The following is a 17,215-nucleotide window of genomic DNA, read 5'->3' as shown; positions in this document are numbered from 1 at the left end:
ATTATTATTGATATTTCTCCATAAGCAAGTCAGTATTGGAGGAGCTGCTCAAGTAACTCAGCACCCAAATGTACTACATATAAAATATTTTATTATAAAAAGCTCAGTTGCATGGCAGTTTAGAAGGAACAGCACATCTCATACAGCTTTCCTTTCTGGCTGTTAACACAGCAGAGACTAGTAAAGAGGACTGGTTAAGACTATGAGTGTACGCATCATTGGGCCTTGGGCCCTCAAAGAACCAACAGCATCAGGGGCTCTGAGAACCCCACCCCCCACCCTGGGTCTCACCCCCATGTAACCATCTAGCCTTTTGTTTTGCTACTTCACAAAAAACGGCTCCCTGTCCTTTCTACAAAACCGAGTTGTATTTCCTACCCACCGCTCAGGACTCCAGTGAAGAAAGCAAAGGCATAACTTGTTTTCTTTTTGAAACAAAACAGTCCTAGGGGAAGCAAATCAAAACAACAATCTAAACCAGTTGCTAAGTATCCTTCCCTAGTCGGAAAGAGGTGTGTCGTCGCCAACGATTCAGTTGAGGAAAGAGGACGGGGAAGATGTCTCCACTGCCACCCCCCGCTGGGGTCCACAGCTTCATGAGACCCGAGGTTTCCGCAGCGGGCCATGTGAGGTTCTGCAGCTGTGCGTCACCCTCGAATCACAGGACTCGCCCGCCCTCCCATCCAAGTTGCTAAGTACACATCTGGCCCCTCGTTTCTCAAGTGTGGCTGGAGTGGTTTCATTGGGGTCTGTTGGTATGGAGGGTGAGTGACAAGAGGGAACATGGCAGAGAGGGCCCGTCAGTCGGGTGGCCGGGTATTGGGGGCCTTCTCGTGGACTTCGTCGTACTGGGGTGGGGGCGTTAAAGGCTCGATGGAGGGAGGAGGGACGTTCTTGTCTGGGAGGTTGATCCTAAAGTCTTTGAGGTGAAGTTTTTCGGATTTAATCCTTCGAACTTTCAGCGGCTTCATGTGTTTGGCTAGCTTGGAGTTCTGCCTGTTGGGTGGATTTCCCGGGCTGCCCTCCACGTCGGCCCTGGTGGTCGTAGGGCTCGTCTCGTCAAGCCCCGTCAAGGACTCATAGGAGGGGAGAGAGATGCTCATCCTCGGGCTCTGGTCTGGTCCCCTTGCTTCTGAGAGGTTTGTGTTCATCACTTCCTCGTAACTGGGGACATAGTACCTCGAGGAGGCCTCCTCCTCTTCCTCCTGGCTGCAAGACAACATGCATAGACACGGAGTATTAGCAGGCGCTTGGGTCATTGGAAATCACAAGGTGGACTCTAAATCCTGTGTTAGCACTGGGTTCACATCCACCAGCCTTGGAAACAAGAAATGGGTCCAAGAAGTAATAAAAGCTAACACTTCAACTGTTTGCTAGGAGCCACTGTTCTAAGTACTTTAACATATATGAACCAATTTCATCTTCCTAATAACTATTATTGTACCCATTTTATGGACGGGAAAGCTTATACATCGAGGTTAACTGACTCGGTCAGACCTTTAGGAAGCAGGAGGACAGGAAGCCACATTCTCAATTATTACACCATATTATCTGGGTGTTAAGTCCCCCTTGCCTGTAAGCCACACTTAGCGACATGCTAAGTGGGCTATTCTGATGCCTGGCTGGTCCTTTGGCCAAAGGCAACATAAACATGCATGAAATAGCTGCTGATCTAAAGCAAAATGGTTGTCCACAGGCAGAGAAGGAATATCTGAATATAAAGTGTATATATATTTCAAATTATCCTGTGGTTTTTATCTTCCAGGTTTACCGTAAGACTCAAAGGACAGGTCAGGTACTCAGCCTTACTCTCATTTAACTGTTGAAAGAGAAAACGAAAGAGTCAGGGTGTTTTTTACACATTTATAGGTAGTAATAGCCATTTTCCAAGACCCTACACTTGAACCTGTAGATGATAATGGCCAATATCAGAAACCTCGCTGATTGTCTAGGCTTTCTTCTTATCTCCTTTAGGAATGAACTTGTGTGAGTTCATGACTAAGGTGGGGAAGACGGGTGACTGCTTTTTCCTTCTTCGTTCTTTTCTCTATTTCCCAAGTTTTCTAGAATATGCATGATTATCTTTTGTTATCATAAAATCGGTTTAACTTTTCAACAACTCCCCTCCCACTCTAAAGATAAGACAGACTTATAGAAAATTCAGACAACACAGAAAAAGCTAATAAAAAACATCCCAAATCCTTCCCCCCCCCCCCCCCCCCCCCGGTGATAACCACTGTTAACATTCTGAACACTTTTCCAGATCCTTCCCTAATCCCACAGCCACAACATGTGATGCGATTAGGACCTTAACCAAAGACGTGGTGTCACAACCTCCTTCTCTCAATGTGGTGGGTGTGGTCCCACATGAGTAAATATACCGGGGGTGCCAAAAAAGTGTATACACGTGACCTGTATTCATCTTTTGTTATCAGTATATATTGAGCATTATAATTTTAATACAGTTTTTTCCTTTCTTAAAATGTGTATACATTTTTTTTGGCACCCTCATTGTTTTGGGGGTACCAAAACAATGACTGCGTAGAAGGGTACTGAAGGGCATGTCATAATTTAGCTTGATTGCTGGGTATTTAGGTTTTTTCCTCCGTTTTTGCTGCTCTAAGCAATGCTCTGATAAACATGGGTACACACTCCTTTGCACACACATCTTCAATACTGCCTCTTACTGTGAAACTCCCCTTCAGAAAGGTTATGCCAGTCGCCGTCCCATCAGAAACCCATTTCTCTACGATTCTCCAACACTGGGGCTATCTGTCTCGGCCAACACGAGAGGTGAAGAATAATGATGACTTTTTTGTGTTTGCATTTCGTGATTAATGAGGTTGAACATCCATTGTGTCTGGATGTCTATGAAATGCTCGCTCATATCCTTTGTCCATTTTCCTACTGGTGTATTCATATTTCATACTCGTTTGCAAGGGCTCTTTTTAGAATAGAGATGTCAACATTTACCATATGTTCCCCAATACATCACTTATCACTTAAATGAGTTTGTGGCATTTATGATCAAATAGAACACTGCTTCTCAACCTTTTCCACTCAAAGTAGATACACACAGCGTGCTAAGGAGAACAGACAAGCAGCCAGTCTGGCCACCCCAGGCCGGCCCCATGCAGCTTCTCTGGGGGTGTCAAAATCTTGGTTTGCCTGTCATCCATTCACACCACATTATGTGGGAAACGCTGGGATAGGAGTATAAAGTTATTTGTAAAACGATAAACTGATCTTCAGAACCTTAATGGGAGAGAGAGGGAAGGTAAAAAGCTTCCTAGACTAAAGTATTTTCATCACGGAACCCCATCAGTGTGCGTGTGCATGGCCACGACCCAGCCTGGGACAGGTCAGACAGTCCTCACCTGTCTTCCTCCTGGGCATGCGGCTCGGCCTCCGGCGGGTGCTGGATGTGTGCCATCTCCTCGCTATGCCGCTGTTTCCTCTTGTCGCGGATGCTCAGGCAGATGGAGAGCAGCAGCAGCATCACCCCGGCCCCAACCAGCACGTAGGCCACGGAGAAGGTCTTGCTCTTGAGAATGCCACTGCCTATCTCCGTCTTATTGTTCCCTTGAGCTGTCGGCTTCTCGGCGGTGCTGAACCCGGGTACCAGGTTCCACATGGCCATGATGACCCCAAGGACCAGCATCCCCAGGCCGATGGCAGTTAGTGCATAGTGTGAGCCGTTGGCCTTGGACTGGGCCATCATGCCAGCGGGAGCAGGGCAAGGCCAGGTTCAAAGAAAGAAAATAAAGAGCTGCAGCAGCTCCAACAACAAAACCCCCTTAAACACACTTAAGCAGGATCCCTAGTACCACACTAAAAACAAACAAAACAAACAAACAAAAAAAACCAATAAAACCAGCAGCCGAACTCTCAGGGATGGCTTCATGCAAACGTGAGGCGTCCCATGTGGATAGCTATGGCCAAGAGGTCTGAAAGGAAAGCAGAAAGAGGAGGGAGGAAAATCAGTTCCGACTCAAGACGCTGTTGTGAACACGGCTCTCAAAGGAGTTAAAAAGCAGCACTGAGCCACAGGCTCTGGCTGGGCTTGTCTTTGATGCATTCCAGATGTCTTACATGCTCCCGCTCCTTCTGTGAGCCTGGAGAAGGAAGGCTGACCCGCCTACCCCCACCCAAAAAGGAAAAGCCAGGCCTTTCCCTGCAGGAGGCCAGAAAGGTCAGGGCTCCGGGTTGTTAAAACATTTTGCGGAATTTAATGAAGTGCAGTGAAATCTCAGACCTCACTGGGTATGCGAGGAGAGCAAATGATGACATGTGTGAGCTGTGATCAATAACCATAACAGAATCCCCTGGGCGATGGGCATCCGTCAATGATATGACGCAGTCCAGACAGCCTACTGCAGACTTTACCACCCTCAATGGCTTCCCATGTCCTGCAGCTGAAAATCCAGTCTCTTTAGAATGAAGGTCAGGGCTGACTTGACCTGGCCCTGCCCCTCCCACTCATCTCTCACCTCGCCCTTTGCACACCCCGTCCTCCAGCATTTCTGCACTTCTCTGACCACTCCAGCTCAGCTGCCCCTTCTGGGGACCCCCACAAGCCCCCAGCAATGACTGGGGTAAGTCCCTCTATTTCTGTGACCACATCTTCCTCATCTCTGTGCCTGGAACTCAAAAAACGTACGCTGAATCAACTGAATGAAATGAACAGAGGCCACATGAAGCTAGTCTGCAAGATATGCTCCTCTTCAGCCACATGGAGTTTTCCTTTCCCTAAAGGTACTGGAGCCTGCACAGTCCTCATCTTCATGGCTGTGCCCACTGGACGAGAAACTCTCTTCCCGTGAAGAAGCTCAGAGACCCTGTGCTAAAGGGAGCCGCAGCCAACTGTCCTGGATTCCACACCGATTTGTTGGATGGGAGAGTGAGCCAGCTGAGCAAGTCACGCCAAGGAGGCCAAGCAAACAATGCTCCTTGCTGACCACTCCTCAATACGTTGTTCCTGCGACAGCAGCCTTTGTAGAACAGCCAACGTTTACAGATGTTTAGATGGGCAAGGTCCTCTTTTCAATTCTGTCTTCTTTGCCATCTTTCCAGAAGGACGGCTAACCAGGCCGCCTGAAATTGATGCTGCAGAGCTATTTTCTCATCAAACAATGGCCTGAATCTGAAACTGGCCACTTTGTTAAAAAATGCTCTGAAAATATTTGGGATAACATCCTTTATCAGCTTGAAGTCTGTTCCTTCTTTCCCCCCTCAATATATTTTTTGTGCATTGAGAAATAGTGTTATAGGCACTAGAGAAACACCAATGGGCAAGGCAAGGGGCTTCCAGGCCAGCAGGAAAACAGCCCACAAGGCATAACAATAAAAGTGGGAAGAAAGTACGGGAACTGTGCAGGTAAGCAGCTGGGTGTCCTCACTTGGGCTGCAGGGCATCTGGAAAGCCTCTGCGAGACAGAAGCCCCACTGGCATAATTGGGCCTGCACCCTGAACATGCTAAATTGTGTGTGTGCGCATGTGTTTGCATATGTGCACACATATGTGCACGTGCACACACGTGTCCAGGTGTACGCACACGTGCGTGATGAGTGTGCCTACGTGTGGCATGCAGGGCACAGGATTCACTGCAGACAGTTGCAGTGGTACCAGCCGGCAACAGTCTCCTGTAAGCACAGGAGATTTGTTTCTCACACTGTCACTCACGGCCAGTGAATGGAAGGATGCGGGGCTTGCCAGCCCTAGAAATGCTTCGGTTCTGCATAATGGATCTGGAACAAGGCCAGAGATGGAGGGCTCAGTAGTGGAGAGGTGTAGCCAGAGGCTTGTGTTGGAAGCAGGAGATGAACAAGCCACATACTGAGCACCTAAGGGCCTGGCAGGTAGGCCTTATACCTGAGAGGCTGATGGTGTGTTTAGTAAACCAGTGACTGGGGCCACTTTAACACCCACCTCCCCTGTTAATTCTCAATTCAAGCTTCGTTTTATGTTGTCAGTGAGTAAAACAGGCCCCAGATGAGTCATGGCAGAGATGAAAATGTCAGGATTCACTCATTTCTGACCTGTTAAATTGTCAATGATTGAGAATCGGCAGTAATATCCAGTGTGGGTAAGGGTGTTGGGATGGGCAATTTCATACAATTTTTCTGGATGGCAAATTTTGGCACTTATGGATCAAAAGTTTAAAAAATGTTTATATCCTTTAGCTCTGTAATTCCAGCTTCTAAGAATTATGTACAAGGCAAGGATATTCATCATAGCTTTATGGTAGTGAGAAACTAGAAACTGCTTAAATAGCCAATAATCTGGATCTGGTTAAATAAAATATGGGCCATGCACTTATTACATTATGGTCTCAAAGCAGCTAATGGTACATTTTAAAGTCAAACAACAAGGTTAAAAAGACAGTATGTTCAGTGTGATGCTAATTAAAATAATTCCATACACATATATGTATATATGAATATATAGGAAAAAAGACTGGATGGTTCTACTTATGATAAAAAGAAACAACATGTTTTCATATACACAAACGTGTAAAAAATCCCAGACGACGGGCACATTCAAAACTTATATCAATGACTGCTTCTGGGGATGGAGGGAGCTTGGGAAATGTATCTTTTATTCTCTCTATTTCTGTATTTTGAATTGTTTACAATCAGAATGTGTTGCTGCAAAGCAGCATAGCTTGTGGTTAAGTGTGAACTTTGGAGCCAAGCTGCCTAGGCTCAGAACCTCACTCTTTCCCAGCTGTGTGACCTTGGACAAGTCACTTAACCTCTCTGGGCCTTGAATGTCCACAGTGGTAACATGGAGATAAAAGCTCTCTAGTACTCACTTCATAGGGGAGTTACGATAAGTAAACATACATAAAACACCTAGAACCATATATGACCAGCACACAGTAACTTTTTCTAGAAAGGTTTGTTATTCAATATTATTTAAAGGCTAAATTCTCAATAGGGTGAGCTCACTCACAAGGGGAAAAACTTGGTTTTTGGGGTTGGTGTAATCTTAGCTATTACAGTGGTTTGTGGTCTTCCACAGTCTATAAACAGACACACAGTATCTCTGCGGTATTAAAATTTCATGGGTGGGGGTGGGAGAGCATAACAAAAAGAGTGTTTATAAAGATCCCTGAGGGAATGATAAGGGGAAAAGAGGTTGAGAAACACCGTTTATGTATTATATTAAATTTCATAACACTCAAATTATACATGCCAGGATGTTTTCAGTTATTTTCTCTGTGTGATGGAATTAGAATTTTTTCCCTTCCTTTTTCTTACTGGGAGAATAAGACTTGGAAAACAGAAATGTACATGTGTTGCTTTTAGTAAAAGAAAAAGAAAGAAAGGTTTTTGGTTTTGGGGGGTTCAAGGCAGGGTTACGTGTTCAGCAGTAGCTTAAAATTGTTTGTCGATTCCACCCTCCCTCTGGAGACCAGGATCTTGATGGGTTCTCTGGGGGAGGTGAAAACCCAGCTCCCTGAGGTGCAGCTGCTGGCTATTTATCTTCTTTCTGGCTTGTTGATCCACGTTATATTTAGTATGGTGTTCTTTCCCTTTGAAAAATATGGAAAGAAGCTAATTTTGTTCTTGGAGGATTTGGACCACGTAGCTTCCAACGTGTTCCTAAAACAGAGCCGCCTTGGTGGGCTTCCAACTCGGCCAGACTCACCTCTGGACCCCGGAGTTGGACCCGTCATGGCTCATGTTCAAGGTGGCCCTCAGGGCTATGTGAGTGATCCTATATCTGGGTTTTCAAGAAAAACTGTTAACCAGTAAAGACAGGCACCTACCTGTTGTTAGCTGGGGGGCTCAAGGAAGGCCTGGAAACCACTCTGCATACTAAAATCTTGAGTTAAGGACCCACCTGTAAAAAACCAGAAACACACTTTCTAAGTAAGCTGTGGCCATTCCAATTTGAGGTGCTCATGGGGGAGGCATGGGTTTCCTTTGTTTTTCTGGGGGTAGGGCATGGGTTAGGGTAGGGGTACATGCAAGGAAAGTTGTACCAAAAGAAGCCAAGATTCTGTACCAAAAAAGTAGGGTTGCGGAAGTTGATAACACACTGGCGACATTTATCAATCCCTTCCCTGGTTTTATCCATCTTACATAAGTGCTCCGGGGGATCAAAGAGGAAACACTCCCCAGGTCATTTAATGAAGTGTGTATAACCTTGATAGCAACCCCCAAAAATGACAAGGCAAGAAAGGAACATGAAAGGCCAATCTGATCCACCAGCACAGAAACAAAAATCCTCAACAAAATATCAGCAAATAGAATCCAACAATTTTGTTTTAAAAAAGACAATACATCATAATGAAGTTGGGTTGGGTTTATCCCAAGAATGTAGGGTTGGTTCAACATTAGAAAATGAAATAAAAATGTCATGTCCCAGGAAAACGGGTAAGCATGACAGTGTTATCCAGTGGGGTAGTATGCAGCAGTGAAAATGAATAAACGGCAGTTCTGTGCACCAACGTGGACCATTCTGACACACGTTGAACAGAAAAGGAAATTGTGGAAGAACACACACAAGTTTCCATTTATATGAAGTTCAAAATCAGGCAAAGCCAAACAATATATTGGTCTATTTTTGTAGTATTGGGAGGGCACGCAAAGATTATAAACTAAAATGCAGGATAATAGTTACTCCCCTGGAGGAGTGAGAAATGGTGTTGGGGAGGGAAATAGTGAAGGGCGTTTACTTACATTATTCCTTAAACCTCACATGTCTCTTAAACATACTCTTTTGATTGGCTGAAATATTTTGTAAGAGGAATTTCCAAGAGCCCATCAGTATCTTTCCATGACTCTCAGGATAAAACCCAAACTCTACTATGGCCTTCAAATCCCACCAGATTGGACTGGGTTCCTTCCTGCCTCTCATATCTGATCTCTTGGCTCTCCAACCCTCAGTGGCTTCCGTCCTGCCTCAGGGCCTTTGCACTTGCTAGTCCCGCTGCCTGAAACACTCGTGCACCTGTCTCTTTTATTTAGCTACTGCTTTACTACTCCCGTCTCTCAGCGCGAATGCCATCTCCTCAGCAAGGATTTCCTTGACCACGCTACATAAAATGCCCCCACCCGCACCCAGCTCCTCTCGCGTTCCATGCGTAGGTCCTTGATGACTCTCCTTCCCAAAGATGGATGACATCACCTCACCATCTGTGATAGTCTTGCTTTGTTTTCTTGTTGGCTCTCTGTCTCCCCCATTGGACTGTGAACTACGTGAAAGTTCTTGTCTGACTTGTTCATCTCCAGCACTCAGCACAGTGTCACCAACAGGTGCCAAATAACTATTTATAGAACGAATAGGTAAAGTTCAACGTAAAAGTTCAAGGTAAAAAGTTCAATGTCCCATGTCAATTAGGGGACATTCCCGGTACAAGGTTGGCACCGAGGGAGAGAGGATTTGACAGAACTAAGTTCCTGGACACTGACATCTTATATCCATAGGCAAATGATTTGCCAGCAATATGGGCAAGGTGCCCAGATTAAATGTGATTTCCATTCTGACCTGAGAAGGCGACTTTCTCACTATTCCCTGGTGGGGTTGAGGTTTCAGTTGTTCCAGGTAGAGGTGAGCAGGGCTGTGAGAGCCCTGAGCCCACTGTTCCACCTGCACAGCTGATACCTTTGCTCCCACGCACACCTTTGGCCAACCAGAGACAGCAAGGATTTCTCTGGGGGAAGGGAAGGGACAGGGGAGGGGCTGTGAGCCGGGGAAAGTAGTCACAGCTCTGGACATCAGTGCTCCACCTGGCTGAGACCCAAGTGGGTCATCACTGCCGGTCAGTCCACACCTGATTTGGAGTCTCTAATATAAAGACAATAAATAAAATCACACAAGAGAACAACACAGCACTGCTCTGGCTAAAAGAGAGCAAAGGATCCCAAGTTTTGATGGTCAAGCCTTTCCCTCGTCCCCTTCCCCCACTGAATCCCAGAAATCCTATAGAATACCGTTTAGAAACCAGGGACCTGATCTAGACCCTCACATGGCCATTGAGCTCTGCCCTGTGGTCCTGGAAAGGCACGGTTCCAGAAGCGTTCAGCCCAGCCGGCTTTACTGGGAGGAGATTTCGGCAGTTGGAGGTGTCTGGCAGCACGACCAGCCCCTGTGACAAAGAGGCTCCTTACCATTCATTGTCCCTGTGCCCCAACTTTTTCCTGCCAAGCTGCGTTATTGGGAAAGAGATCCTGGGCTCCATTCTCAGGGAACCCAGCCGTGCTACATTCCCACCACAAAGAAAGGATTCAGTGGGGCCCTCTCGGCCAAGTTTCAGCCCACAATAACTTTTGTCACCAAGTTCCAGTCCCATGCAGTGTGGAGGGGGGTGGGGTCAGGAAGAGAGGCTCTGAGCTGCTGCTGTTGCTGCTCCTGGCCCATCAGGGAGTTTCAGGCCACCTCCCCAAGAGCCAAGGTCAAAGGGTGTCAGGTTCCTGTTCTATCAGAACAGGTTCTTGTAGATTGTGCACTCAGAAAAAATGCAAAGTGCTGTGCGAATGAGTCATCAAGGTTGGGGAGTAGAGGGGAAGAGGGCTGCCTAAGCCAGAGAGAGCTCATGGGCAAAAGAAAAAGAAGGATGTTAGGCAACCTGCAAGGCAGAGTAATGCTAAAAGTAGGAATAGTACAGTCACGTGCCACGTAACGACGTTTTGCTCAATGACATGATGTATATACAACAATGATCCTGTGAGATTATAAAGGAGCTGAATTTCCTGTGCGAAACGGAAGGATACGTGGTTCAGGAGGAATTTGTTTTCTCTGATGGGAGCAGTATCTTGTGGGGGTGGCAGTAGATTCCCTGTCACTCACAGCACCTCAGTTCTGAGTGCACAGATGACATCCCAGTCAGCCAGCCACGGACCTGTTTCAGCACTGTCCCCCAGCACTGTGTATTCAGAGGGTGCCACCGCCCCCCCAGATCTAGATTGACGGTCTTCAGAACACACTGCTGTAAATTCTTTGTCGAGGACCAAAGATCCTGCGCAAGGACGCAGGTCCACAGGAGCTCCCTTAACACGTATGAAGTGCCGCGGCCACTTTAGTGAGAGCTCGGTGGTCGTGTGCAGCCAGCCTGTCCCTGACTTTGACAATATTTGCAGGTTGTCCTGGTGTAAAGCACAGCTGAGTTTTATTTCTTCCACAATTCAGTGGCAGTGAGAGTCTTTTATGCTAAAGAGGGTCAACCGAACCAAAAACAAATGACCCAAGTCTAATACTGAGTCCTCAGTTCTACACCCTCTCCATGTTAAACACCCTCTTTTTCATGAATGCACCACAAAGTTCCTTACTCTGACTGCTGCTCCAGCACGTGACAGCCCAAACCACACTGCATGACCATCCCTGTGTTCCTTTCTTTCCATCTTGATTTCTTACTGCTACTGATCCTCAGGCCACCTTTCACTCCCTCCTGACAGTCACTGTTAGGTGATGGACGCCTCACCCAGCCACTTTCTCCTCGATATTTCCAACCAGCCAGCCCACAGCCCTGTTCCTGGAGCAGCGCTGACAGCTTCGATGTTCCACTTCTGACCCTGTTGGAAGGAGGCGGGGTGGGGGGGCTTGTGGAGCAGAGTTTATAAAGCCTTCCGTGGTGTACAGTGAAGTCCGCGGCTGTCACGGTCACTCCCCACTCACTCACTGACCCCCCCTCCCCGGAGCACTTCCAGTCCTGCAGGCTCCGTTCATCCTGAGTGCCTTACACAGGTGAACCATTTTCTGTCTTTTGTACTGTACCTTTTCTATGCTTAGACATGTTTAGATACAGATACCACTGTGTTACAGTCGCCTGCAGTATTCAGTACAGTGACACGCTGTACCGGTTTGTAGCTTAAGTGTGCAGTAGACTGGACCACACAGCCTAGGTGTGCAGTGGGCTGGACCACACAGCCTAGGTGTGCAGTAGACGGGACCATTCAGCAGGTGTGCAGTGGGCTGGACCATTTAGGTTGTATATGTGCGCTCTGCGATGTTCGCACAACAATGAAATAGCCGAATGACGCATCTCTCGTACCCTGTCATTAAGCGGCACATGATTGTAACAGTAGCAGCAGCAGTAGCAATAATGAAATCAGCATTACTGATTTCATGACACCATGAATCAGGCACCCTTTCTAAACTCAACCCATCCTCACAGCCACCCTTCAAGAATGATTAGCCCACTATCTCTGAGTCTCAGACAGGTTAAGTAACGTGCCTTAGGTTGCACAGGTGTAAGGAGCAGAGTCAAGATTCACAATCAAATCGAGCTGACTTTGAAGTCACATCAGCTCCCTCAAGGCTGAGTTCCTGTGGGCTATTCCCTGGGCAGGGCACACAGGCCACAAATGAGCATCACAGTTTATCGTTGGAGACATTTCATCACAAAAGCACAGGGGGCAACAGGTGTGCATTTCTTTTAAAATGGCTTTTTACAGAAGAATTTGATTCCAACAATAACTGTGCCCGTACTGTGTGCCAGGGGCTTTGGGGGACACAGATATGTGAGACTTCCTTTTACAGCCCTGCAGGAAGACAGGTGACTCTTCATAGGAGGGAAGTCAACATCAGGGTAAGAGCGAATGTGTTGAGTGCCGACTCTGCCAGGCCCTCTGCTGAGCTCCGTCCACACATAATCACTTAATAGTTATTAGTTCAATTTTGTAGCTAAAGATGCTGAGGTTCAGAGAGGTAAAGTAACTTGCCCAAGGTCTACAACAAGGCAGGGAGAAAGTATGTCTGACATAAAAACCCATGCTTTTAACCACGAAGCCGTACTGCTAAAGTGGGTCACGGATAATGAGCCTCCAGAAATTCAATTTCAAGGGGGCGGGCAGAGGAAAGATAAAGCAGCAGCTTTGCAGGGACTTGAAGTGAACACCAACTTTCCTTGGGTGGAGTTTGGGGGTAGGAGGAGATTAAAGTATTCCAGGGGAAAGGGTGCAGCCTGGGAAATGGCAGAGCGATGGGGCTGAGGACATCTCCCATCTCTACTTCCTGCAGAGAAAAGAGGCAGCTTCTCCGTCTCCAACATAAGACATGGGTGAATTTTATAAGACCTGTCATCTCCAGGCTCCTTGCGAATCCATTTACACGTTGGTGAAATTAAGGAATGCAAACTCGTTCTGAAGACTCTGGGAGCCATCAACAGAAGGAGGAAGTTAACAAACCAAGCATCTTTGCTTTGGGAGCTTGATGCGGTGTCTTGCTCTAAGCCGGTGGCTGGCGTGTGACCCTATTTAGAAGGTTGGCACCGGGACCCAGTCTCGAGGCTCTAGCCACATTCAATATGTCTGGGGAAATGTGACAGCTCTGTATGTTCCCCTCCAGGATAGTCTGGTACTCGTGGGAGGAGGGTAGCAGCCAGAGCTCCTGTCACCGTCAACTCAAAACGACTTTGACACCATGGTCCTTCTCTAGACTCTGGGATGAGCCACCATGGGCCTCTCAGCCTGGCAAACAAGGTTGAGCACAGGTGCTGACCACCACCCAGCCCCAACCCGCCGGTCCAGCACCCCGTCAGCAACAGAAGTATCTGCTACTATTGCCCAGATGCCAACTGCATGCTGGGCTCACGCTACATGCTTTGCATGGGTTAGCTCATTTGTTCTGCCAACCACCACACATGGGAGGTACTATTCTCCTCCCTCTTGTCCATGTTATCACTAAATACACTGAGGCACAGAGAGGTTGAGAAACTTGCCCCAGGTCTCACAGCGTATCCGTGGTGGCCCTGTGTACAGTCTCCTTGTTCAGGCCTTCCTCATCCATGGGGGCAACAGAAAACAAGCCTCCCAGGCAAACTTAACGAAAACCAAGGCAGGGCCAATCCCTGTTATTAAGGGCGGACCTGACGGTCTCACCCCTGAGGGTCCTGGGTGGGCACGAGGAGGAATTTCAAGTGCGATGGCATAGCTGACCTTCCTGGGACCAGGAGCTCTTCCTTCTGAGGTTCAGCCCCGAGGCTGGGGAGGTGGGAGTGGAGGCTGCTGCACTGCCTGCTCCTGGTCAGGGAGCTGGCTGCCCACGAGGCTCCTGGGACCCTGGGCACCATCTGGACACAGCATTTGTCCTGGCATAGCAGGCCATTTGGGCACCAACTTGATTCATGTGTTTCCTCCTCCCCAAGAGGCATTTTTGCAGCAAAAAGAGGAGGGCGGAGGAGAGAACTTCGGAAGTCAGGGACCACGGAGGCTGTCTGAGCATCCACTCCACCCTCATGCAGTGGCATTTCCAGTGTGGGTGCTGCACCAGAGGCTGCGTTCGTTATCTCAGGTCTTCTACTTAATAGCTACCTAGACAAGTTAATTCTTACCTCACTCAGCATCAGTGGCCTCATCTGTAAGAGGGGACGTGTACCAGGGTCCACCTTGCTGGGTTGTTATGCATTACGAGCTCCAAGCTTTGAGTTTCAGGTATTCATTCATTCATTCATTCATTCATTCATTCATTCATTCAACAAAATAGTAACTGAGCACCTGTCACGTGCCAGACTCATCTCTAAGTGATGGGGATAAAGGAATGACCAAAGCAGCCAGGAGGCCTTGTCCCATGGAGCTCACAGACAACCAGCCTAACAGAGACCATTCTACCGAATGTCAGGCTAGAGAAGACGGTGACGCTGGGGCTGGGCGCTAGGGAGTGCTGGGAGCCACGATTTCAAATACAGTGGTCAGGGAACACAGCCATGGAAAAAAGCGATACCTGGGCAAAGATCAGAAGTTGGCGAGGGAGGGAAGGAGCCCTGTGGATATTTGGGAGGAGGACATTCTAGGTCGAGGGAACCCACAGAACAAAGGCCCTGAGGCAGGAGACTGCCAGGCAGTTTCCAGGGACAGTAAGGCTGAAAAAGCAGTGAGTGAATGCATTACAGGGCGTCACCCAATGCCTGGCAGAGAAGAACTGCTCTGAATATGTTAGCTGTCAAGTACAGACCTGTGGAGACTGGGGAACATCCATCCATCTTTACAGAGGCCTGGGAGGGGGGAAGGGCTAATTCAAGGCCACTCAAGCTGGGGACACAGAAAAATCTGGGGTCCAGCCAAGAGATGTTTTCTACTTTCTACCCTGTGTTTCTCAGAATTTGGGGAAAGGCATGTAGTAGGCGGAGTCGGCCCCCAAAGATAGCCAGACCCTAATCCCTGGAATTGTGACTGTTACATTAAATGGCAAAGGGACATCTTCAGATGTGATGAAGTGAAGCACCTTGAGATGGGGAGATTAGGCAGGATTATCCATGTGGGTGCAATTATTATTATTACAAGCGTCCTTATAAGAGGGAGCAAAAAGGTCAAAGGAGGAAGTAGGAGATGTGATGATGGAAACAAGAGGCTGGCATGATGAGAGGAGGGGACAAACCCAGGAATGAAGGTGACTCCTAGAGGTGGAGAAGACAAGGCCACGGACTCTCCCTAGAGCCTCCAGAAGGACCTGGCCTTGTCCACCTGCTGACCTGAGCCTATACCACTCCCTGTGGACTTCTGACCTCCAGAACATCCAGAGAATGAACTTGTGTTGTTTTCAGCCACCAAGTTTGGGGTAGTTTGTTACAGGAAACAAAAAGAGGCAGCATTCAAGTTCACACCTTTCTATGGCACCTGCTAACACTCAGACTTACCCAATAGTTGGTTTAGCTGGGCACAGTTCCTTAATCCTGATAAAAACCAACTACGTGGTGAATTTTGCACCCATGCCTCGTGTGGTCTGGTCGGAGGGAGGCTGGGCAACCTGGATTTCCTCTACCCCATTTACATTTTAACCCAGGATTCTGCTAGTGAGCCAAGTTTGCACCTGAGCTGACTTTGCTGGGATAAAAACTACGATAAGAGGCATGCTTGTATCCACAGGCACAGGCACTCTGCTTTCCTGGTGGCTCACACTGTAGTTCCCTCAGGACCAAACCAGCGAGATGTTTATTTTGTGTCCTGCGATGAGGGGCTTTTAACCAAAACTAGAGGTGTGTTGAGGAGACAGACAGATCTCTGTGGGCCGACGAATCCTGCAGAAGCAAAGCCCTCCTTGTTCCCAGGCCTGTATCAGACCGGCCCTGATTCTGGAGATTAGGACGCTGTTTGAGAACGTTTATCCTGCCCATATCTGGACATTTTCTTTTTTAGCCACAGTGACGCTGCCGCCATGGCAGCAGTTCCCAAACCTTCTGCCAAGAGCGCTTTTGGAACACAGCTGACCTTGTCCAGCCCTCTCCCCACCCCCTCCTTTCCCTTGCTACCTCCAATGTCTACTTGAACCATTTTAGCAAGAGCTGCTTTCGTGAGTTCCAGGTTTCCTCCTACTTCCGATTTTCAGGAAGTCACTTGTCACATCCAGTTCTTTTTCCAACTGTTACATTTTGGAATTATAGCAACAACAGTGAATATTCTCCTAAATGCCAGGCATTGTGCTGGGTGCTTTCCATGCATTTATTATTATTATTAATATTTTATTTGTAAAATTTAGCATATTTTATTTATCTTATAAAATATTTATTAATGATTATGACCATTATTTATTTAATATAATTACCATAATAATTGTCTAATATAATTATCATTTATTACATTTAAATTTCCCAAGGATCCTAATGAGAACGTTTCTAGAATAATCTCCATTTCACAGATGAGGAAACTGAAGTTCAGAGAAGTTAAGATACCTGCTCAAAGTCACACAGCAAATGGCACAGCAAAGATTCAAACTAGGTACATCAGACTCCAGAGCTAGCATGCTTCCAGTCCCCTACTCCCACTGCCTCCCAGCCCCCCACCACATGTGCACGGAGAGCTCCCTCTGCACGCCCTGCTGGAAGCCCTCCTAAGGCTGACCTCCGTCTCTGTGTCAGGAGGTAGAATTCCTTGTTTTCCTTTGTGTCGTTTCCCCTCCATAAAAACCAACCTTCCCCGTGTGAGTCACTCAGGCCCCTGCGCACCTGATACTCATCTGGACGTATTGTAAATAATTGACGCTGGAATGTTTAACCATAAAACTGGAATTAAGGTTAAAACAGGGCAGGAGACGGGGAGGAGAGTAAGAGCCCCAGAGTCGCGGGATTGCTTTGGGGGGCTGGGCACCTCTTTCACATTGGGAAATGCAATGAGAACCCCTCTTGGCCGAGTGCTTACGGCCTCCACGGCATGGCCAGTGCTTCCAACATCTTCTCCACTGTTACTCCCCAGCGGCCTGTGGCAAGTGCTATCGTAACCCCCACTTTACAGAGAGGTAGAGGCACAGTCTGAGTGAATGGAATACCCCTCT

At 47.6% G+C, this 17,215-nt stretch overlaps 1 protein-coding gene across 3 annotated transcripts in view; it reads right to left on the bottom strand.

The window, feature by feature from the left end:
- Nucleotides 1–71: 71 nt before the first annotated feature.
- Nucleotides 72–17,215, bottom strand: part of TMEM51 (transmembrane protein 51) — a 49,904-nt gene continuing 32,760 nt past the window's right edge. For all 3 annotated transcript variants that reach the window (XM_088790139.1, XM_088790140.1, XM_088790138.1), the window contains 3 exons: nt 7,776–7,849; nt 3,378–3,947; nt 72–1,209 (listed from right to left, as the gene is read on the bottom strand). In XM_088790139.1, the coding sequence (XP_088646265.1) occupies nt 801–1,209; nt 3,378–3,721 (753 nt within the window). In that variant the 5' untranslated portion in view covers nt 3,722–3,947; nt 7,776–7,849 and the 3' untranslated portion in view covers nt 72–800. The remainder of the gene's footprint in view (nt 1,210–3,377; nt 3,948–7,775; nt 7,850–17,215) is intronic.

The sequence above is a fragment of the Rhinolophus sinicus genome, chromosome 14 (genome assembly GCF_057876585.1).
Source record: "Rhinolophus sinicus isolate RSI-liver-muscle chromosome 14, RSI-T2T, whole genome shotgun sequence".
Lineage (NCBI taxonomy): Eukaryota > Metazoa > Chordata > Mammalia > Chiroptera > Rhinolophidae > Rhinolophus > Rhinolophus sinicus.
The sequence above is the reverse complement of the archived record's forward strand: the minus strand, read 5'-3'. Positions and strand labels throughout refer to the sequence as shown.